Here is a 24,128-nt window from a genome sequence, read left to right as displayed (position 1 = left end):
CTAACTAGAATAAGCTCGCTCCTGTCCAAAACTAAGTAGGCTACCTCGGAGATCTACCTCGGGTAGAAGCACCTCGACGCATCACCAGCAGCTCGGTGTAAGGTAGCTCACTGTAGAGTAACTTGGCTTATCGCAGAGGATTTTCTATCTAACAACTGTACCTGCCAAACCTGGAGACTGCACCCACGTCTCTCGCCTGGCGGCATCGCACCTGCCAACCCTGGAGGTTGTTTCTTGTCTGGTAGGACCGTACTCTACAGCGATCACCTCTGCCCGCCAGCTCAGCTCTGACAAATAACGGCCAGCCACTCCAAGCCGTTATCTGACAACAGATCGTTGCAGCAGAGATTCAGAGGCAATTGCACCTGACGTGTCAGGATACCAGTATAAAAGGACCCCAATCCCAGGGGCAAAGGTATTGCGTGATCGTCACTCTTAGCTCTTTCATTTTCTCTGCAACTTTCTCTTTCTCTCCTAGCTTTCAATCCGGTTACTAACTTAACCATCGGAGTGTTCCCGCCGGGTGAGCCCCACGGGATCCTTCATCTTCTTCCTCACAGGTCTCTCATCCGTCGCCAGTTAGGAGTGACCAAGTCGCGCACCATCACCTTCCATTACTCCTCTCTCTCTCTCTCTCTCTCTCTCTCTCATTTTCTAAGGGGATATTTGGTTCCATTGGCATTTACTGAAAAAACTCCACCACATCAGCGCCACATAGGGGTTGGCGCTTATTGCAGATGAAGCAAAATGAAACAATTGTTTGGTTTTACCGTTTATCAAATAAATGGTAGGAAACTAAAACACTTTGTTTTTTGTGCATGGGGCATTTGGGGAAACGTCAAATTCTTGTTTCCCCCAACACCCCAGCGTTTCTTGAAACCAAATGCTGATGCGGCACACTTTAATGGGTATTAATCTGAGGTGGAGAGTAAAATATGTTTAAAGTGAAGTTCAACCAAACAACAAAAACAATAAACATTTATAGTGAAAAAGTACAGATAAACAATCTATCCATAAACGCCCATGAAACCAAATACATACTTAGTCAATTATCAAAAGCATTAGGAGTACTTTAAGACAATACTGTAACAATAAGGGTATAGTTGGTCACAACGAGTTTTTAACATTTCCCTTAAATTCACTACAACTTTTCAAAATGTCTAAAATTCACCATGTCAATAACTTTTTATTTTCCAAAACTCACATTCTGTTAATGCACTATTAATGCTTCTTAACAGAAGTGTCCATGCCAGCATAAATAACAATTTTCATGACCAAATAACCCTTGAGTGGCAAGTTAGAGGAAAAATGGTCTTTTCGGTTTTCAATTTTCTTGTTTTTTTTTTTTTGCATTTTTAGTGTTTGTGATAATTTCCAATATTTTTTATAATTTCTGTTTTTTTTTACATTTTCTTTTTTCTACAATCTATAAATTTTCCTCTATTTTTGTTATTTATGTGTAATTTTTGTGTTTTCTATAATTTTTGGTGCTTTTTCTAAAATTTTATTTTTTGATTTTGTTTTTCGATTTCTATAGTTTCTATAATTTGAAAATAATTTTTATTTTGTTTGCAATTTCTATAATTTTTATATTTTTTGTAATTTCTATGTTTTTATGTATTTTATATTTGAAAATATTTTTTGAACTTTTTCTTTTTTTTCATGTATAAATATTAAAATGATAATATATTAACACCCGTTAATTTATTTTGTACATATTTTATATTTTCTATGAAGATTAAAATGATAATATACTAACACCCGTTAGTTTGTTTAATATCAAATTAGTGACATGGTGAATTTTAGAGAATTCCATTGAGTTTTAGACAATTTCCCATTTCCTAAAAGAGAAGCCCTAGACGCACATACGCCTATGCGGCCACGTCGGCTTTGACCTCCATAGGTCTCTAGTTCTAGTTCGAACCATTCTGAGGTTAAAAGATCAACCCGGTCAGAACCAGTTGGTTCACTCGTTTAATCGCTTTGGGCTCACTGGGTCAAACCATAACCAAAGACGAGTAAATAAAATGTAAAAAATGACGGGACCGAAGTAAAAGAGAAGCTCATCAGGGGAGGGGTTGTTTGGAAATCGGAAGCATCAATGGCAACGGCGGAGAAGAAGAAGAAGAAGAACAAGGTGAAGGAGGGGCATAATCTTCTGGGTTCGCCGACGTTCGAAGAGCTCGAGAACGGTCGATTCAAATGCTTAGAAACCGGCCATGAGCTGGCCGCCAAGGACAAAGAGTCGTACAGTCAGAGCAAGCGCTGCCGATTGGGTCTTATTGATGCTGCTTTATCTCAGAAAAAACCTCCTCTCAACATGTTCAAACAAGACCCTCTCTGTAGGTAAACCCCTTCCTGCTTAAAGGGTTTTAGTGGTTAGGGTTCGCTCCGTATAAAAAATTCAGCAAACTTCGGTAGCAAATAAGAATTCCTGCTGATGAGATGATTGGATTTTTCTGTTTCTCCCTAACTTTATAACTAGAATGCTATTTCATTTCTGAATTGATGCATCTCTCAAGTTCCTTTTTGAACGGTATTGCAGATCAAAGTTAATATGTAAACTAACGGGGGATACCGTCAATAAGTCTGAGGAACATATATGGAAACATATAAACGGGAAAAGATTCCTTAATAAATTGGGTTAGTTTCTTTCTTTATTTCCTTATTTCGGTTTGTTTGTTTGTTTTTTGAAGTGCGACACCGTTGCCTCTTCGCACCTGCAAAAATTGCACTAGATTTTATTCAATCTTTGGAATCAGCATATTCTTTTCCCTACCTTATTACTTCTCTACGTTTTCGTTGCCTTTTGTTTTCTCCTAAAAGTGTGTGTTGAGGCTTCATCCTTGTAAATTGCAATGCAGGAGTGCTTTCTGACACACAATTCAGGATACTTTTGTACTCATAGTTTAATATACGTTAATTCTAAATATCTATGTATTTTTTCTTGTATTCTGAAGTAGCGGAATTTTTGGAACAGAGCAAAAGGAAGCAGAGAATCCAACATCAAATGGAATGGCTGTAGAAGATGCTAAGCAGCTACCTCGCAAGCTGTCAAAACTAAGTGCCAATGGTTTGAAGAAGGATAGAAAGAAAGGGGTTCAGAAGGATGACTCTCAGGAAATTAGGCCTATTGATGACGGTAATTTGGTAGAACCTGACTTCTGGACCCCTCCTGTGGGAAGCCGTTGGGACTTTGATGATGGGGGAGATCGATGGGGTTCTGGTACAGACTCAGAGCAAGAAAGTGATGGAGGTGATATAGTGGGTAAGCATCATGCTGCATCACATTGGAATTTTGTTTGTGTTGCATTTTAATTGAGTTATGCAAACCTGGGATTGAACTATAGGACTTCAATATATGATGAACATATGCATGCCTGTATGGGTGATGGAGTGGCATACTCAACATCGACCTGGTGGTGTGCCTCTATCGTTTGAGAGAATAAACAATCCAGACCTGATAGTGCGTGAATTCAACAGCTAATCTTCAAACTGGGGTTTCATCTAGTTACCTAGTAGCAAATTGTGGCTTAAGTAATTGGTCAAGCTGGGCTTGGACATATATTTCATCCTGTTTCATGTTGCCCCTTCTCACATTCTCAACTTTTGAAGTGAGATCACCTGACCATGATTGTCTTTCTCTATGTTGAAATGTCTTTTTTTTCCAAGACAAACGAATGTGGAAATTTGGGCATCATATTGGTAAGTAGTTTCATAGGAAGAAGTTTCCTGTCAAAAATTTATTTCATGGAAGAAACCTTTTCAGTAACTTAAAACCCAGGGCATAGAAACCCCGAATCCAAGAGTTTGAGTCCAGCTAGTTAAAAATGTCAGGACTTGCATGTGTACTAACTTGACTTGGTCTCCTCTTTCCTGAAATGCTCTGATTTCTGGATCAGGTGTCTTAAAACCTTAAAACAGTATACCAAATGGCACCATATCACTGCTTCTGTCCTATAATCAGAAATTTGAATGATCAAATCTGAATAAAAAAATACAGTTTGATGTGTCATTTATTTCCTTGATGTCAAGATGGAAATTGAGGAATATCTTTTGTTTGTGTCATCCAAATATGTTTCACATTCTGATAGTTTCTCATCATTACTAGCAGATGAAGATGGTGGTATCAAGGCTGAGGAGCTCTCTACACGGTATGCATCCTATACTTAACAAAAAGTGCCTTTTCTTTTATTTCCTCGTACTAATATGCAAATTCCACAATTATCTTGATTTGCAGGACAAAGAGAATGTCCATAGAAGTTGGACCCAGTAGCTTTGCTTCCAGAAAGAAAAAGAGTAAGGCCATCTCCACACAAGAAAAATGTCCATGATAAGCATATAAGATGTTTTTCCAGTCAATGTGTCATCAGAACGAAGTTTACTTTGGGCACTTATCATTCTGTCAAGGTCTTCTACGAGGCTGAAACTTACATGCGGACAATGGTAGAGGCTATACCGCTAGAGAATGTGCAAAATATGCATTTTGAACCGGTTTACTATAAATGAAGTTTATTTACTTGCATGGTGATTTATGACAAGAAGTCATTTTTTGGTCATTGCATTATAGTTTGTTTTATTTTTTTCCAGTATAATTTGCGTGGTTGGTTTGTCAAGCGGCATGAACTTGCATCTATTCACTAATTGAGAGAGGTGAGTGTTGTCTTGTCCTGGCTCCTGGGGTATCTAAATCCATGGATGGGTTATGACTTAGTGGTGTAGTGCGGAAACAAAACATGTTTAGAGAAGCTTAAAAAAAAAAAAAAAACAGCAGAAGTCGAATTACCTGGAAGAAGAATTCTTAACTGAATAATTAAGAGAAAAGTCAATATTAAAAACTGTCTTAACCTTCTCCTAGCTATTCTTTGTATAAACATACACTTTTATGACTCCTATAAGAAAATTTCTTAATCTATGAAAATACTCCATAATAGAATCCTAATAAAACTTTGGTAATTACAAATTTGAAATCTCGCTATAACGCTAATTTGGTAATTACGAATTAAGATAGAAATTTTGTGTTGGTGTTAATTTGGTAAAAACAAAGTAAGATAGAAATTCTATGATTATGTTATATCGATAAATATTTATTAAATTAGGTTGGTGGTGTCGTCTTTGCTTATGTGTTTTGGAATGGTTTCAACTTGTATAAAACGAATTATCTTTCTTTTGTGCTACATCATTCTTTCTCTACATATACTAAGAGGGATATTTGAAAACCAATTTTATAAATATTTACTCAATTGGTCTGATACCCTAATAGTCAGAGATCAAAGTACACAACAGTGGAAAGTTGTATTCAACCCCCCCCCCCCCCCCCTTTGGTGTGACCTTAATCATGGTTTTCAAAACTGGACGGGACCAAATGGTTGGACTGGAAAAACTAGGAACCGGTCAGGTGACCAGTTCCATTTTCCCCCAAAACTGTTGATTTTGGTTAGTGAACCGCTAAACTGGATGGTTAACCGTTTGAATGGTTTCAACAGTTTTGACTGTTTTATTTTTTGATTTTTTGCCAGAATGGGCCGAGTGTTCCGTTTAACCGTCTTCAGTGGTTTTTATTCGATGCCAGATCAGGACTCCCCTAGTTTTGGGAATCACAGCCTTCTTTATTTGAGCATAGTTTTGACATTTGGGCTAATTACCGTTGATTGTGCATAAAAAAAATTTAGGGTCAGTTTGGTTCGCGGTTGGAATCAAAATCACCTATTTGGTTCACCTTACAAACAGCTAGAATCGCCATTTCCATTCCAATTAAATTCTATTCCTGTTTAAACCAAATGGACCCCTAGTTTTAATTTTTAAAAGGGCAACCATAGTTCCAAAGAGTCACGCAACATTTTAAGAACGAAAGTAAAGTTGGCACTAGTTTTTTGCTGAGAAGTTTAGCACAAATTATTTCAATTCATCATCGATCAATTTTTGTTGAATTTATTAATATTGTTCATATCAAATTTTAATCCGAACCCATGATTCCCAATATTAATGAATCAAATTTAGATCCAAGTATATCTCATTTTATTCCATCTGTTTGCAGCCCTAGCTGCCCATTCCTCAGATTCAGCAACATGTTTAGATGCATAAGCCATCAACTTATAATACAACAAAACAAATACGGTAGCTCTAGTTCCTTTTTGGAGATCCTCGCAAACAGACGCTTTTGTCTTTCTGTGTTTGGGCTTGTTACAACTTAAGACATATCTTTCCCATTGCCAGATTGCCCAAGAATTTCGTTGACCAGCTTTTCTGTCAATTTTCCTGTTGCCTGCAAAACCATTCCATAAACGCCCCTGTAATATCTGAAAGCTAAAAATGCCTCAACTTGTGTTTCGAGTATCAACTATCAAGATGAACTAGAGATCTTAAATAAACAAACCTGGAAGTGTCTCATGTGCAAAATAGGTTCACATCCAACATCTGCAACAGGTTTTCCAAGTGGGGTTTGTGAACTAAATCGTCCTGCTTCATAGGCTGAAAGGATATTCTTGTCATCAGGTAGGTGGTGGCAGACTCTCAGTAGTGAGCTAAGTGAATTCATCTGGTACACAGTAACTTGAAATGAGAACCCCAATCTCCTTGATCCATAAAAGATTGAAGAGCAGAGGCAATAGTCTGTTTTTTGGGTAAACAAGGCAATAAAGTTCAGGCAAAGCATTTAAACCACTGAGCTAGATTCACAGATATTATGAGATAATAAAACGCAGAACACAAATCTCAACCCTGCAATTTTCTGGTAGTTTTCATCCAGTGAGAAGTTGGATGTTTCATAAGGTGATAAAGAGGAGACTCCTTCAAGGATGACTCAGAGATCAGATGGCATATTCAGGTCATGGGATCAAAACTGCAGAAACCTGAGAAACTACACATTCTACTAAAAGTCAATAAGATCGCTTTCAAACCAAAACCTCATAGTCACCAAACATTTGTCAAAAGAAAAGGTCATTTTTCTTTTTAGGTATGATAGTTCTGGGCAAGACGGGAATTGCTTACAAGAAAATACCTGGAAGGCTGGAACAAAAAAAAAAGAGGTAAAAAAATACATGATAACATGAATGAACCTAAATTGTGATCGGTTGTATTTTCTTGAGAGCTTAAAAAGACAAGATTCTGCATAATACTGTAATTGAACCAAAGACATTATTTTTTTTTAGATTATAAGAAACTATTTTTTAAGCAAAAGGTATCGTATTGATTCATTGGAAATGATATTGAATGTACAGCGAGCCACTAATACAAACATTTTGTGTCTCCTATGCTAACTGTGAGGCAGTAGTGATGTGGTTTATGCCCTGAAAGTCTGAGGAGGATGGTCTGAAACTGATAAGGGGAAAGAAGAGGAGAGGGGGGGTGAGAGAGAGAGAGAGAGAGGGGTCTAGGATGTGGATCTGAAATGAGGAAATGGGTAAAAGCCCTGAACTTGGAGTGGGTTACGTATTTATAGGCAGCTGGATATTTCATAACTTTCTTAGATTTTCCTCTTTACTATTTTACCCTTGATTATTCTGGAATATCCTTCAACTGATTTCAGCACATCTGCACATGTTAATTAAAATCAAGATTACTCTAGAATGTTATTTCTTAATTAGTGCAATGTCTTTATTGTTATTCTGGAACGTTCTTATTCCAAAAAGGCTTTTGATTATTATTTTGGATTATTCCAGCACTTAGTATGCCTTTTGATTAGATGAATAAAGACAGACCGATCTGACCCAAGTTTATGTTGGATTGACCAGGTTTTTATGATTCCATCATCTTACACTGACCATTACAAAAACAAAATAACAAACAGTACCGCTAAAAGATCAACAAAAAATTTGTTGCACAATTAGAAGTTCAAAGACCTTGAAAGTACTGAAGATCAAACATCAAAATCATTATGACTGAATCTAAATACCAAATTGTTGCAATCAACATGGGAAGGAGTATGTGGAGGAGATGACTCTTGATAGAGTGGGGAAATGTGAAAAGATGGGAGATTTATAAAATTTGGTGGAAGTGGAAGTTCAGGTTGAGATCAAAGAGGAAAGGGGAGAGGGGGGAAGGAGGTGGTGGGGAGCAGAGTTGAAGAGATTCTGAAGGAACAAAACACTGAGGAGGGAATGGGTATTGATCGTTTGGTGGATAGACATGTGACAATAGGGAAGTCTCAACGTTTTCTTTTGGGGGGGAGAATAGGTGGTGAGAGAGGCAATTGAACACTTTGAAAAAAAAGGAAGAATATAATAAGAGGAAGGCAGTTGAGGAAGGGAGAGGGTTTGGAGTTTGGTTGAAGTTTCTTGTTTCAGTTGCTCGGGATTTGCCTTCTTGTCTACAAGGATTTGTTTTAAGTTATGGTTTTATTCCTTTTGGTCATGTTGGGGAATTTGGGGTGTTAAGTTGTATTTGGGTCAGGTTGGGTGTTAAGATGTATTTGGACCAGTTTTGCTTTGCTTTTGGGTGCCTTGTTTCTTAGTTTGTCTGGAGGCATTGCCTCAACACCTAAATGCATTACTACTCCAGCATGTATGTTTTTTAATAGTTAATCTACTTCATCATATACATGAGGTGACTAATTCTAGCAACCTTTTCCTTCCAGTAACAATCAAAGATTTTATTAAAAATTTGTAAGAATAAAAAACAACAGGCATGCTCAGCATCCCTTTCGAATGCTAGCTTTAGCCCCATTTGTACACCATCACAATTCCCCATCTGTACCTCAGGGTCCAGTTATTCTACAAAAACTTCGCTGGAGTTGAGACCGGAATTTTATTAAAATATAGTTCACTAAGAAAATGAATACACTTACCTTCATATATGGACAGGATGCACAGCCTCCGTGAAGAGAGCACCCTTCCCCACTAGAAACACCAGGAACCACTCTGAGTGTAAGTTGATGTCTTGATTCAACAAAATTAAGGCCTTGTGATGTATCCTTTGATGTCCTTGACAATGAATCTGATGAAACGGGAAATACAATTTCAACGTTGATGTTTGATCTTCCAGATGGGAATTCAGTGGAATTTAATAGTTTGCGAATTGCTGCAACAATTGAGGTCACCATTCCTGATTCTGTTCCTAAAACGAACTGAAGGTGGTCATCCAGATTTCTGTCCAATGCCTCCTGGACTCTTGCTTTGATGAAATCTAGTATGTTTTGGGTGGATCCTACCACTCCCATTCCTCTTTTTTTTGCTTCCATTGCGAGGGAAAACATTTCTCCTGGGACTTCAAAATGAGCTGTTAGGAATGCATCACAGTATGTTTCCTGTATTTTTTCCACAACTTCATGTCCAAAAAGGTCATGAACGATGCATGCACCATCCTGCAATTGAAAATCCATATAAGCTCCATAGGATGATGATGATGATAATGGCGGCACATGATATAACAGAAGGTAGCAGCATTCCAGTTATTACCAAAGAAGGCATTGAATCCCAACGAGAAAACAAACAATATAAGTTGGACTAGAAAATCACACTGGCACAGATTAGACAAAACAAACAACAGAAATGACCCACAAATTGGTTGCAAATAAGTCATACCAAAGAGAATACACTATGATGCTATATTCAAACTCCCAAATCAGATCCCCAAGACTGGATAAATCTACACACCAGTCTGAACCACCCAAATGGAAAACTTTCCTAATCTAACCTCATTTAAGGCTTCTAGACTTCCATTCAAAAAATGGCAAGTTCGGTTGAGCTTGATGTCAATCCTAAACAATTGCTAGTAGGCCAAATACACTACAATGAAAATTGTTTAACAATAAAGAATTAAGCTGTCCATGCATACAGAATGGAGAAAAGGTTGCTGATGAAGATGAATACAAAAGCTAAAGAAAACCAAATCAGAAATGAATGCACACAAATGTAACAAAGGTCTGAAGGAGTATAACCAAGGTAATTAAAGAAAAGTCAAGAAAGTAAGGTCATGTGCAATAATGAGAACAAAAAAGCAATCCTGTAAGAAGAGTTTTAGATGTTGTAAAATAACAACAGGAGGTTGAGATATAGAAAATTTATAGACCCATGCTTTGAAAATGGTCCTAGATAGGGTATGAATGGTTAATATAGCCAACTGCAATTGATTCAGATAAGGCTCAGAACATAGTTTTTAAGGTGCTGAGTCAATGCTGGGCAACAGCAGAATGCCTTGTTGCCTAGGTGACTAGATACCAACCTAGGCATCGATTTTTTATATACAAAAAATCTGGTTAATTATAGCTTGTTTCCCTGTTTTCTTAATAAATTACCTTGTTCCCCTAGCTAGTCCAGCAACTAGAAAACAATATAAGTGAACTAACATGAAAGAATCAAGCATTAGAAGTATAACTAAAACAACATAACACAGCCTATGAAAACCTAAGGGATGGATTATTTCTTTATTGTCTTCATGGAGCTACACAACCAGGGAGTAGCCCTTCCCCCATACCCATAATCCCCAACCCTGGTGACAGCGGGATTTGATCCCAAGTCTCCACTACAACTAGCCAGAGAATTTACCAACTGAACCACCAACCATTGGTGGATTATTATCCTGTTAATGCAAGGAAATAAGGAGAGAATGAAACTAAATAATAAGAGAAAATAAACATATTTAGGGCCAGAGCCTTTGTTATTTTGAATATGACAGAGACAAAGAAAAGAGAATGCACAAGTGCATTTATTGTAGCAAAAATAAGAGAAAACAAGCACATGAAGGGAAGGAGACCTTATTATTTTAAATACAGAGGTATAAGAGAGAGAAAGAGAGAGAGAGAGAGAGAGAGAGTACAGTGATTTAAAAGGTGTGCCTAGGCGCTCAGGTGAGGCACATTTTAGGGTATGCACCTTGCCTAGGTCCTAGGTGCAGACCTTTCAAAAGGCGAGATGGTACAGTGATTTAAAAGGTGTGCCTGGGCACTCAGGTGAGGCACATTTTAGGGTATGTGTCTCGCCTAGGTCCTAGGTGCAGACCTTTCAAAAGGCACGCAGCTGGTGCACCTAGGTGTGCACCTGATGCGCCTTGCGCCTCGGCCCAGGTGTGTGCCTTTTGAAAATTTGACACTTTTTTGCTTTTTTTGAACCTAGCGGCTGGGCCAGGGGCTCTGCCCCCAGACCCCATGCCACACCCCTCGAGGGCTCCGAGAACCCCCTATTTGCTAATGTTGTTCATTCATTCATTCTAATAAAATATCTTCTTAAAAATCAATTCAAATTATAAAATCATTATTTTTTGTTTTGGAACTAATAATTTAAGACCGTAACATAGACTTGTTTGGGCTTGCCTTGAGGGGCATGGCACAAAGGCAGCTCATAGAATCAGGAATGTAACATGTTTTACATCACATTAGCTACTTAAAGTAATGCAATTGAGGAAAAAAAAAAAGAGATTGTGGGTTTTACATGCTTGATTTTATTTTTAAATTTTCATTTGAATACGCTTTACATTTTATGTTTATGTATTTTAATTTTACATAATAGGTTTTTTAGAACATTTATTTTAAAATTTAAGGTTATATTTTTATTAATATTATGTTTAATATTTTTTTTGATTTTTTGGCATTTTTTAAATTTCTGACTTTTTTATTTTTTACCTTTTTTTTGTATTTTTGCGCCTTGCTTCAAAAAGGCGCGCACCTCACCTTGCACCTCGGGCGCAAATTGGACCCTTTGCCTTGCACTTTTAAAACACTAAGATGGTAAAAAGACATGAATAGGGAAGGCCCTTATTCAGGTTGCAATTATAAATACAGACGGGAGTGATTACAAAAGGATTAAAAAACAAGAACAAAATAAGGAGAAAGCCCATTTATGGGATCTCTAAATTGAAAATTGATCTTTTCTGATGCCCTTATTCGGGTCATTATTAGAAAGCAAGACACAAGTCAATCCTAGAAGAATGCCTTACCACCTAGGCACAAGGTGGTGCCAAGGTAACCATGTTTCAGGAGATGATGATCACTTAAAATGGTTAACAGAAATCCTAATTAAGCACTAGAAATATCTAATACAGAAGATAGTTGTCTATACCAAGCTCGTTAACCAAGAAATAAACAAATTAAAAGTTAATGCTTGTAGAAAATTTATATGTTTAGAAAGCTAAATAGAAAAGAATGTTATAACGAGCAAGTGTGGGAAATGGTGAATTTCCTTAATGGGGATAAGGCCCACGGCCCAAACAGATTCACTAGCCTCTTTTATAAGAAATGTTGAGATGTGATCCTGTCGGATGTGATGAAGGGACTAGAGGAATTCCAAAGAAATGCTTCTCTAGAATGCAGTTTGAACACAACCTTCATCATACCCATTCCAAAAGGTGGAGAGAGCTACAGAAACAAAGGACTTCAGTCCTATAAGTTTGTTGAATGGTTACTACAAAATTATAGTGAAGGTAGGTGTTGGTTCAAACTTAAAAGACTGAAGAAGGTATTGGGGACAATCATCTCAGAACAGCAAAATGCCTTTGTGCTGGGTAGGCAACTCTTGCATGGTATTTGGTAGCAAACAAGCTTATTGATTCAATGAATAGGGAGGGCAGACCAGGCATCCCATGCAAGATCGACCTTGAGAAAGCATACGCTGACATAAATTGGAGTGTTAGGATAATGTCCTGGAAAAGATGAACCTTGGACTTCACCTAAAGATGATTTTATCATACTCAACTTTGACAGGAGTAGCCAAGGTAACCCAGGTCCTTTGGGTATGGGGGTTTCTTCAGAAACAAGGAATGAGGTATTGTTGCACTGTTTTCAGAACCTGTTGGTGTGGGGGACTCAGCTACAGCTGAGCTTCTTGCTGTACTCCAAGGGGCACAGTTAGTAAGACATATCAATAAGTTGGTCATTGAAGGGGACTCAAAGATGGTTACAGGTTGGTTACAGGATTCAGAAGCAGTAATATGGGCTTATAGAGAGGAATTAAAGAGATTTAAATGGCTCACCTTAAAAATCCAATGGAAAAGAAGATCCGCTAATGGAATGGCAAGTACTCTAGCCAAGCAAGGGGTTAATAGGGATTATTTGTTTTGAGCTCATTTGTAACTTGTCTTTTGTTGACAGGGAGATCCTGGAGAGGTTGCAACTCACACCCCACCTTGGGTCTTGTTACTGTTTTGCTTAATTTCTCTTAATAAAATTCTTCTTTACTTATAAAAAAAATGAACTTTAAAGAGAGAGTATCTCTTTTAAAATGGAAAAAAAAAACAGTATGGTGGATCACTTTTATAATTGTTATTCTTTAGTGTTTCCATTAGGTTATCATTTTCTAGGGGTTCAGAATCCAACTTGCAAGAGAAATTACATTTGTGGTTAAATCACTTAAAAGCTGAGTAAATCCTACTTAAATAATTGTCCTACCTGAATTTTTGGAACACTGCAGTTAATAGGGGCAAGAGTCATATAGCAGCATAAGAAATTAAGTCAATGGTTTCTATATCCAAGGCTTTAAATATTGATACAGTCCGATATGCCAGACCCTCGAAATAGGACAAACCCTGAAACACCCATTATTTCATGTATCGTTGATCTACTGATATGATATGTATCAGCCAATACGTTGCAAAATTTTAATCCTTGTGTACACCTAATTTTGAACAAGGATGAGAAGTGGTTGGTCCAGGAACATCAGGACTGAAAATATGAAAATGAAAGTCCTAGTATGATTAAGTTGGCCAACATAATTACAAGATACCTATCAAAAGTTATACCAAAAAGTGAACAAGAAATCACCTGATAGTAATGCAAGCGAGGTAACAATGATCTTATAGAGTCTCTATTATGTGCTGGATGTATCTCAGAAATTTCTTCGTTCGTCATGCTAGCCATCTGTTGAAACAACTCTGCAATGTTTGCTCCCATGTAGGAATCTGGGCCATACCATACATGTAAATTTGGTATTTGTGCAAAAGCCTGATAGAACAGAAGTTGCATTTAGAGATAAAAGAAATGAAATAAATATAAGCCCCCCCCCCCCCCCCCAACAAATTTGCAACATGTATCAATTATTTAATGAACAAACTGAATCTAAGAAATATCATTTATAAAATTATAATATATCAAACTATAGAATAACGTTGCATGTAATAACCAACCTGCAGAATAGTTGGTACAACATTAGAAGAAGTACAGGTGACTGTTGGCACAAGTTCATGGGCACATGCTTTTGTCTCTAGCGAAGTGTTAATGTAGATAACATGCAATGAAGGGGGTGACAATGAAGCTGCCTTGAGGAAGCCCATGTATGTAGGACTGGCTGCTGCATCTGCCAATGAGCAACCAATGCGTTCATCTGACATCCTATACACAACAACCTGCACACACTCACAATCATGACACTGCTAAGAATTGAAAAGAAAAAAGAAAGAAGAAAACGGAAAACATGACAAGTAGTGGTTTACCCCACAAAGTCTACATGCATGTAATGACAGTTTCTATGAGAACAGGAAAAAAAACAATCAATAAGGAAATATGCCTCATCTAAGACCAAGACCAGCAGAAAGTTGTTATTGGCATCAATAGCCAAGCTGATCAACTTTTCTATAAAGATAATCTAATTAAACATCATGGCTGATCATCATAAATGAAGGACTTTCTCGGAAGATCAATCATCTAATCCTAAGATCTGGCCTAGGGAACACCATATTTACAAACTTACAGTGTAATGCTAAATTTCCTACAGAATCTGCAAATAGCCATCTCATGAATGTGATTCAGGACCCCTAGAAACTAGAACGTAAGCATTTTGCTTTTCTCAAAAGGCTGATGAAGTTTATTATCTTTTGGCAAAAGAGGGCATGCTTTATATTCTTGCTCCATTATCTATCTATCTATCCATTTAGGGTCTTGGGAGGGGTGGACTGGATGTGGACTTAACCTTTGGCATCTTCTTGTATAAAGTTGCCATTTTTAGACTTGATCCTGTGTTTTCACACTTGTCAGTCTGAGATTTTATCATTGCACCAAGTAATAGCCCCTATTTTTCCATCCATTAGTTTCCTTTCATATATTATTTTTTCTATCAACAATTGCTCATTGTGGAAAAATAACATCTTGGATGAATGCCATTTGAGCTGTAAAACTGAAATAAATGATACACATGCTAGAGAAACTCATATACTGAATACAGTCCAGCAGTTCTAGAGATGCATAGGAGGAAATTCAGCCAAAATTAGTACAAACAATTGAAAGCATGTTAGAACGTATCACTGGAAAAGCTGTATCCTTAAGAACTCATGGACTTCAAAGCTACCACATGCAATCAGAGGAATCAAAATAGCAGGTCAGACTGTCAAGTTTCCAATACAGTGATACACTGATAGATATGTGAAGAGTTTATTAGAAAAAGGTTAAGAGGTTAGGTGTTAACAAATACAATACGCCAAAGGTAGGGTTGTTAATGGTTTCGATCAACCCTATAGGCCTGAACTGATCCAACCATATTACATAGCTGGGTATGTAGAGCCCCCGTTGTAATAGTGTCAGGATAGGGTTTATTTGACAGATCTACCGAGAAGAACAGCAAATCCCAGTGTTTTAAAAGCACAAGGCACAGGGGTCAATTTGTGCCTGAGGCGCAAGGTGCAAGGTGAGGTGCACGCCTTTTTGAAGCAAGGCGCAAAAATTAAAAAAAAAGTCTGAAAAATCAAACAATATTAATAAAAAATGTAAGCTTAAATTTTAAAATAAATGTTTTAAAAACTTATTATCTAAAATTAAAATACATAAACATAGCATGAGAAGCATATTCAAATGAGAATTTAAAGATAAAATCAAACATATAAGACATTTTCAAGCATGTAAAACCCACAATCTCTTTTTTTCCTCAATTGCATTACTTCAAGTAGCTAATGTGATGTAAAACATATTACATTCCTGATTCTACGAGCCACCTTTGTGCCACACCTTGAGGCAAGCCCAAACAAGTCCATGTTAGGGTCTTAATTCTTAGTTGTCACAAAAAAAAAAAAAATCATTTTATAATTTTAATTGCTTTCTAAGAAAATATTTTGTTAGGATGAATGAATGAACGGGGTCGGGGGGCGGAGCCCCCAGCCCAGCCGCTAAGTTCAAAAAAAAGCAAAAAAAAAGTGTCAAATTTTCAAAAGGCGCACGTCTGGGCTGAGATGCAAGGCGCACCAGGTGTACCAGGCGTGTGCCTTTTGAAAGGGCTGCGCCTAGGACATGGGCGAGGCACCTACCCTAACATGTGCCCCACCTGTGTGCCTAGGCATGTCTTTTAAATCACTGGCAAATCCCCCAAAATAAATTGATTTTTCATTCCCTAGGATCTCAAAACTGTGGATTGATTTAACATATACACTCAGTGTCAAATGCCATCTCGAATCTATACATTTTTTGCGTGTTGAATGTGGATGTGTATGTACAGATTATGCAACATAATCTACTGAAATACTGAAAGCATAAATAAGGAAACGAGTACCTTTTCAAATCCAGCCTGATCAAGGATTGCACGCACATTTTCTGACATGAAATCTACACCCAGAACTGCAATAAATTGGCATCCAGCTTCTGCCATCTTGACAGCCTTATCTGCCATAACTAATGAATCAGATATATGGATGTGAGGCCAGTGCTTCTGTGCAGCAGTTAAGACCCCTTGGACCTCTGGATCCATATAAAAGTGTGCCACTACACCAATCCTCTTCTCCTTTAGCACATCTACAAGTTCGTTAACCTTTAACTGGTCAGGGAACAAAAACCTTGCCTGCAATTAAACTGCAATGGTACTTAGGATTCTGAATTGCTAGGAAAGCCATTGGAGTAACAACAGCAAAAATTGATACAATATTTCTTTAGGTGAATTGAGCAACAAATCCGAGGTAAACTCAATTGCCAAAGCCTGATTTTTCCTTTACCAGAATAGAGTTCGTCTCATGGACATAACAATTTGTTATTGACCATTAAAGTGTCAGGGATCAGAAACAAGTCCCGGTAAAAGCATAAGCCAGAACTAATAAAGGATGTTAACATTTTGTATGGTCCAACTTACCTATATAAAAGAGAAAAACAGGACAAGGGAATGGATTTTTAAATTAGACTTAATAATAACATTCAACCATTAAAATTATTCTCTTTCCTTAGGTATCCTAAGTGTTTAAATGAATAGGTAAAATAATTCTGTATAATCATTTTACCCTCTCAAGAAAAACTAAAAGATTCAACATTTTAATAGCTTCCATTGATGTCTCAATGTAATAAAAGCAAATCCCTCAGACCTCACAAAATCCAGTTACTCCAATTGGTTAAAAAATAAGTTTATGCGATACCCTATGGACGAACTCAAAATTTGATATAAATGCAACTAGGCTTGGGCGACACCTAGAATCCCAACATTTCTTTTGTTTTGTATCACTTTTCCCAAAACTTATTTTTAGTTACTATTTATGAACTGATCGCATCAGAATCTCAAGGATATTACAAGTTGACAGCATCCATCGCTCCTATATGATCTTCAGGATTCATGCTATTCAACAAAATTAGCTGTTGATGTAGGATTTCCGGATACACAATTAACAGAATAAGTGAGAATAGTATACACGCATAAGGAACCTATAAGTGGAATATGATTCTGTACAATTTTTTCCCTTTTGCTAGGCAAACTCGAGAGTGCTTGGGAGGGTGAACTCCACCCCCCCCCCCCCCCCCAAAAAAAAAAAAAAAAAAACATCCAGGTTGTTTCGAGATTTGAGATTTCAACCTTAAATGTTACAAGTTCTAGAAATGTTCCTATCGATAGAAAAAAAAAAAAAAAACATCCAGGTTGTTTCGAGATTTGAGATTTCAACCTTAAATGTTACAAGTTCTAGAAATGTTCCTATCGATAGAAAAAAAAAAAAAAGGTTCTAGGGAGGTTCCTTTGGTATTTTGTTCACAATTCAAATTCACACTATGGTTTTCTTCCTTTTCCTTTTTTTTTTTTTTCCTTCGGAAACGTGTAAATAATAAACAACTCAAATCTAAGAAAAGTAGAGAAGGCAGAAATGAAAATAAAGGCAAATGTTTGCGAACCTGAGCCTCAGCATAGCTCCCTTTGGCATGGATGTCGTCGGCTGTAACAACCAGAGATGGGAAAGGATCGATGGGAGGCTTCCCCTGTCTCGCAGCAAGGAGAGCTTTAGTCCTCTTTTTCATAGTGATCAACACGTTGTGCCACGTGTTCGCCCTGGAATGAGCGCGGCCAGGCAACCCAACATTGAGCGCAGCCAAATCCTCGGTGTTTAACGCCAATACTTCTTCCGCAGACGCTCCATCGAGGATCCAAACCAAGCACGAACAGAAACCCTTGGTGATCTCTGAATCACTATCGGCGGAGAAGTTCATCCTCCCGCACTCATCCATAGAGGCATCCAACCAAACCTGCGCAGTGCATCCCATGACTCGATTGCCCGGGACACGCCTGGACTCATCGAAGGGAGGAAGGAGAGTCGCGTAATGCAACAGCCGTTTAACGCGATCAATCGGCTCGGAAAGAGACAGGAATTCGGATACAAGGCGTTGAAGCCTAGAGATGGCATAGTCAGAAGTCCCTAAAGGAGTTTCAGTCAGTGCTGAGCAGGAGACAAACGAGCTGGGGTTCCGAGCGTTGGATTTGAGAGGAGAAGTTAAGGACGGAGAAGAGGAGTTAAGACGATGATTTGGATATTGAGTGTAGCTGATGGAGTTGGAAAGCAGTCCCGTGTCTTTCTCTCGGTAGGTTTTCAAGCAAGAAGAAGATCTACGGTTAGCGCTGGGGTTCGAAATCCTGGCAAAGTAAGCCCAAGTGGAAGCTCTCGTTGCCAAGGTTGCAGAGTCCATTCTCAGGAAACTGGAAAAAGGAATTAAATTTATCAAACTACAAAATATAAATAATAATGATAATAATGTAACAAAATCCAAACGCACGATGGCTGGTCGTCGAAGCTAAAGAAGAAAACCAAGAGTAACAGAAAAGAAGAAGAGGAATGAAGAAAGTGGAGATCCTTATAGTGCGCACTTTATTGTTACAAATGGATATACATGCAGAGGCAGAGGAAAGTTTTCAGAAGCTTGGATTTATGCAAGGCCAAGGCTTCCGCGAAAACGACAGGGACGCAGATGATGGAAGAGAAAGCAATGTGTGAGAGAGAGGGGAGAGGAAAAAGAAAAAAGGTCTAAAAGAGGTAAAGAGTGGCCGGTGGGGGGCTCAATAGTACATGCATCAGTACAAGACGACGGGTGGAGTTAACAAAATTAAAAATTCTACAGAGTACAGAACATACCTACATTACATCAGACAAAAAAAGATTTCAGAGATCAACCTTGTCTTGTCCCGTGCCGTGCCTCTTCGCTTTTGCTGCGATCAGGTTTTAGGTGAGGCTGGCAGCTGGCCACGAGCCGAGGTGCCAATAACCGTTCAGGCTCTGAAAGCTTGATCTCTTCTTTTTTTACTGCCACTAATTTCGCAAGGCTGTGTTTGGGTTGAAAACCTGAAATGAAAAAAGAATAATAGAGAAATATTTTTGCTAAACCAATATAGCCTAAAACCATCATGCTACAGTTGCTAAGATCTCTGACTCGTTGTAGAAAATACCAAGGACCAAATCTAGGTTGGGGTCTAAGGAAATGGGGATAGGTTGGTTAATCATACTCCATGTCTCCATTCATGTTCCCAATTTCTAAGTAACTTTCCCTCTCTCTTGAAGACAAGATTTGAACCTCCATTTGCCATCCTAAATAGAGATGGGTTCTCCACCAAGTGTTTGAAACCCTAATTTATTTTTAATTAAAAAATATATAATTGAAAAAACAGGTATACTTGAAAAGAAAAAAAAATCGTTGATTTAAATTGGTTTAGCATTTAATAATATCTATTAAAAATGTATTTAAGAACATATATATGAAGGTGCATAATTATAATTATATAGAGTTATTTTCAAAATTTAAATCATAAATAATATTTAAAATATCTCTCTCTCTCTATATATATATATATATATATTACACACACATTGCATTGAAACCCTAAATCCTAAAACTTAGTATAAAAAGCATTTAGGTCTCGTTCATTTGTATCTTTGTAATTTATCGGAGCAAATATTTCCTGGGTAACATTTACTTAGATAAATGCACTTATTCATTTTCTTTTAATTTCAAGTATTCTTAAGTAAACAAAAGAATACCATGTTTACCCATAAAAAAAAAGTTAATATAAAAATGTGCAAAATTTTCCATTAAGTTTTATAAAATTTCCCCCCATGTGAAAAAATTACTTAATCACCTAGGAAATGGATAAATTTTACCTAGGAATGTGTAGTTTATTTTATCATGGTGCACATTAGTAAATGTTAAAAGAATATTGTAAAGTTTATGAATGATATATATATATCTATATACACCAATATATATATATATATATATATATATATATATATACACCAATTGACCAACTTTCCCAAACTTACTCACAGGTAAACGAATGGTGTCTTAGTGGGATGCATGTACTCCCACCTGCTAGGAGCCAAGGTTTCTTGGAAATTTGTAAACTTGAGAGTAGTTGTTTGATAACAGCTAAAGTCTTTTAGCAAATAAGTTAGTCAAAAGGTTGGGAGCTCTTGAATGGGTTCAGCTGATGTTGGGTTGATTATTGCACAAAGGAATATTTTATTATATAATTATTTTAATCAAATAAATAATAAGTCACTCAATTCTATCATTTTGGTCATTATTAACAAAATTCTTCTCCTCATAAGAATATAGCATGGTTTGTAGGGATGACAATTTTTACTATTCCCGTTGGATTATTGATGGATAAAAACGGGGGTAGGGATTAATAGGGATCTCCAATCAGGGTTGGAGACAGTGATGGGGAATGAAGTCCCCGCCCTGTCGTGCCCCTATATATTGCTCTTCTGAATCGTGTTTTCTTCTCAGTGATATTTATAGTATTGCCAATTCAAACATCAGGTTTCTTGTCGTGGGTAAAGAAGCAAAGTTCATTGGCAACAAAAGGTTCTCTGATCCAGCGTTATCTCGCTGGAGCCCTCTTGAGTGGCTCCTGGATTGCTTCAATGCTAATATTTCTAGTACTGTGAGTGCCGTAATTTTCAGCCTCTCTATGTACTTTCCCCTCTTTGCTGTCTGTGTATTATGTTTGGTGTTTTCTTCTTGCAATGTTTTTTTGTTGTTCAATCATTATTTTTTTTCTGTAATATCTCTATGTTGTATCCCATTATATCAGTGGCATCTACATACAGACAACCTTTCTTGAATAAGTTGGACAAAATATATAACTAATTAGAATTTACAGATATAATCCTACGTAACCATTCCTTAAAACATATTCAAAACAGGCATCTAAATTGCAAACAAAAGCATGGTATTTACTTTATTTAATGAGGCCATTTTAGCTAAAAGGTCAGCGATTGCATATGCAAAGTATAATTAATCGATGAGTGACAGATTTTGGCCACATCCCTTTTTTAATGATCCCCATACTTTCCTAGTGAAAAGACAGAAACCAATGTTGGAAAAAGCTGGTGCTAATTTTTGTTTTTCCAATTAATAGGGTTGTGTTTATCTTTATCAATAAAATGAGATGTGCTCAATTCACTCCATTTTATCTTTATATAATTCCACATTTTCATGTTTTTATAATACTAGTAAACATGTATGTGCAATATTTCTAAGATAAAACTATTTATAATTTATGAAAAGTTTCTCAAAAATTATAAGTAAACAGTTTTTGAAAGGTTATAAGGCAGGTTTTAAAGTGAGAGTAATGGACATACATACCCTCTTTATGTCTGCATAAACAAGGGAGATAGAAAGCATCCAATGAAAATTCCAAAAAGAAAAGGCATTCACTCTTTTATAGGTACATAGTATAGATTTGGATATAGAATCCATAAAAATTGCATTTTAATGCTTTTTTTTTTTTTTTGGCAATAGAAGGCCAACAGTGCTAGAAAATTTATTTATATGAAGGGGAGACTGTCAATTTATTACATATGCAGCTAATGTTGATATTATATATACGACACCAATAAGCCAAAAGATGAGCTATAGTGTTCCGTTCGCGTCCAATATGTTCTATCTGAACCTCCTCAAGGGATCTTAGTAAAGTGTATATATGATCTAAAAGCATTGACTCAATCCAGTTGCCATTGTATTCTTCACTTTGGGTTTTTGTCACAACTTGCATTGCATCAGAAAATATAAGGACTTTTTTGAATCCTTCCATTTTAGTTGTTTCAAGCCCTTTGATTATGGCACGGATCTCAGCATCTTGGCATCTATCTGTTTGACATGGAACTCCTATAGACATTAGATGGTCCTCTTTAGACACTATAGCATAAGCTACACTTGTATGTAAGCATGAAGATTTAAATGAGCCATCAACATATATGCTAATAAAATCCAAAGGCCTGAGATGACTTGAGAAACAATTTTGCTGAATGGAAGAGCTCACGAGGTATTCTTCATATGACAATTTTAATTTTTCCAGCACCTGTATAGGAGATAAGAATGTATTTCAAAATTTCGTTGAGTTTCACTCGTCCCATATGAGCCTGAAGGTAATGCAGAATTTAGCAAAGTAGTGATCAAGTTCCTTCTTATTCATACTTAGTTTGAGGCCTGTTTCACCAAGAATGAATGATCAGATGGAAAGGTTCTTGTTGAATATTTTCTGGATTGATGCCTAGTTGGGTACCACACAAAATAGCCCTAGAAAACAGACAATGGAAGAAGATATGGTGAAAGGATTCCTGTTGGGAATTGCATAGATAGCATCTATCCTCTATTTTCCTTGTGAGAAATTTGCTTTGGACAAGAGTTCTATTCCATAAAGCCTTCCATATAAAGAGTTGATACCTGCATGGTATCTTTAATTTCCATAGAATAGACCATTTAAAGAAGGAATCTGATGATGAAGGCCTAATAGAAAGAAATTCCTTATGCATCCGTTTTTATGGAATTGCATAGACAATTGTGTTTCAATTAAATTAGAGCTTATCAAGAGAAGTGTGAGTATTGATAGCACTTGTAATCTTGGAAAGAAGACACTATTGCACCTTTTACTTCACTACTCAATTGTTCAACACATTTGGTTTGGATTGCAATAGTTATTTGGATCATTTAGCATCTGTTTGGCATCGATATCATTGCTCTAAAAAATGGTGACACATCAGCACCATGCCAGAAAAAAATAGTGCTCTAGGAAACGCCTATTTGTTTGAAACCATTTTTTCATAAAAAATAGTGCTTTAAGCCATGCCTTGAAAATAAAAAAGGCATGGTTTGGAGCAACACCAAATTTGGCATTTCCTTAGAATGCAGCTCATTGTTGCCAATGAGGACGTGATGTGGCAGTGATGTGAACTTCCTATAATGGGTATCAATGCTGAAAATATACATGAAGCACTAGCACTAAATAGAAAGTGTTGTTGTTTCTCCAGGAAACGTTCTACCTGATAACAACGTTTCCAAACTGAAAAAAGACATCATTTTCTCAAAAAATGGTGCTTCCAACCCACACATCAGTAGCACCATTTTCTGAATTGCAGCATCGATGCCAAACATATACTTAGAAAGCAAGATGCAAATTGGCAATGGAAAACTTTCACTTTGACTCGTGTTTTATTATTAATTCAATTTGTGTTGTTTTTCGGGACCAAAATTTTTATGTTGAATGCTGAACCAAAATGGATCCTTCCATGGTCAGAACGCCAACCTAATACTTGAGTTTGCCCTCCTTGGTTGTAAATAAACTTTAATGAGGTTGTTAATTCTTCTCATGTAAGAGCCTATGTAGTGATCCTGTTGGGAAATGAAGTCACTGAAACTTTGGAGGAGAAGCTCTGAGGCACGTCTGAAGATACTGTTTAGAACGTTATTGCCTCCACACGCAGACATGCATGCACACGCATTGCACAGTATCAAGTTTCCATACGCTCCTCTTCTATTTTTAAGAAGTGTAAACCAACTCCTTTTAAAAAACCTAAAACAAAACTTGTAAATATCCAATGTGGGATATCTCCAAAATTGGTTTTAGTAAGAGAAAAGCTATTTTCTAAAACAAGTGTGTAGGTGCAATTTCTCATGTAATTGACCAATCAAACCCATTGGATTTAATCTCTAATAAGATTAAAATCCAACATATCCTAAATCATATGGGACATTGTATCATTGC

At 37.0% G+C, this 24,128-nt stretch overlaps 2 protein-coding genes across 6 annotated transcripts; one reads left to right on the top strand and one right to left on the bottom strand.

Annotated features, from left to right (window-relative positions):
- The first annotated feature begins 2,004 nt into the window (after positions 1 to 2,004).
- On the top strand, positions 2,005 to 4,559 carry LOC148862674 (uncharacterized). Of its 2 annotated transcripts, none has more exons than XM_088978518.1 (5): positions 2,005 to 2,346; positions 2,546 to 2,643; positions 2,981 to 3,268; positions 4,115 to 4,154; positions 4,241 to 4,559. In XM_088978518.1, the coding sequence occupies exons 1-5, from the start codon at positions 2,102 to 2,104 to the stop codon at positions 4,332 to 4,334; spliced, it is 765 nt and encodes a 254-aa protein (XP_088834644.1). In that variant the 5' UTR covers positions 2,005 to 2,101; the 3' UTR covers positions 4,335 to 4,559. The 2 variants fall into 2 exon arrangements, with proteins under 2 accessions (XP_088834644.1, XP_088834643.1); XM_088978517.1 differs by having other exon boundaries at positions 4,112 to 4,154.
- A 1,436-nt stretch (positions 4,560 to 5,995) lies between these two features.
- QS (quinolinate synthase) lies at positions 5,996 to 19,345 on the bottom strand. 4 transcript variants are annotated; one of them, XM_088978322.1, is made up of 8 exons: positions 19,219 to 19,345; positions 17,990 to 18,785; positions 16,401 to 16,685; positions 14,053 to 14,271; positions 13,691 to 13,870; positions 8,786 to 9,301; positions 6,377 to 6,538; positions 5,996 to 6,265 (listed from the first exon to the last, which is right to left on the bottom strand). In XM_088978322.1, the coding sequence occupies exons 2-8, from the start codon at positions 18,773 to 18,775 to the stop codon at positions 6,191 to 6,193; spliced, it is 2,223 nt and encodes a 740-aa protein (XP_088834448.1). In that variant the 5' UTR covers positions 18,776 to 18,785; positions 19,219 to 19,345; the 3' UTR covers positions 5,996 to 6,190. The 4 variants fall into 4 exon arrangements, 3 of the variants coding, with proteins under 3 accessions (XP_088834448.1, XP_088834447.1, XP_088834446.1); XM_088978321.1 differs by lacking the exon at positions 19,219 to 19,345 and adding an exon at positions 18,954 to 19,149; XM_088978320.1 differs by lacking the exon at positions 19,219 to 19,345 and adding an exon at positions 18,863 to 19,101.
- Between the last annotated feature and the right edge of the window lie 4,783 nt (positions 19,346 to 24,128).

The sequence above is a fragment of the Nelumbo lutea genome, chromosome 3 (genome assembly GCF_056320005.1).
Source record: "Nelumbo lutea isolate HS-2025 chromosome 3, American lotus-T2T, whole genome shotgun sequence".
Taxonomy (NCBI): domain Eukaryota; kingdom Viridiplantae; phylum Streptophyta; class Magnoliopsida; order Proteales; family Nelumbonaceae; genus Nelumbo; species Nelumbo lutea.
This window is presented reverse-complemented; position numbering and strand designations above follow the sequence as displayed.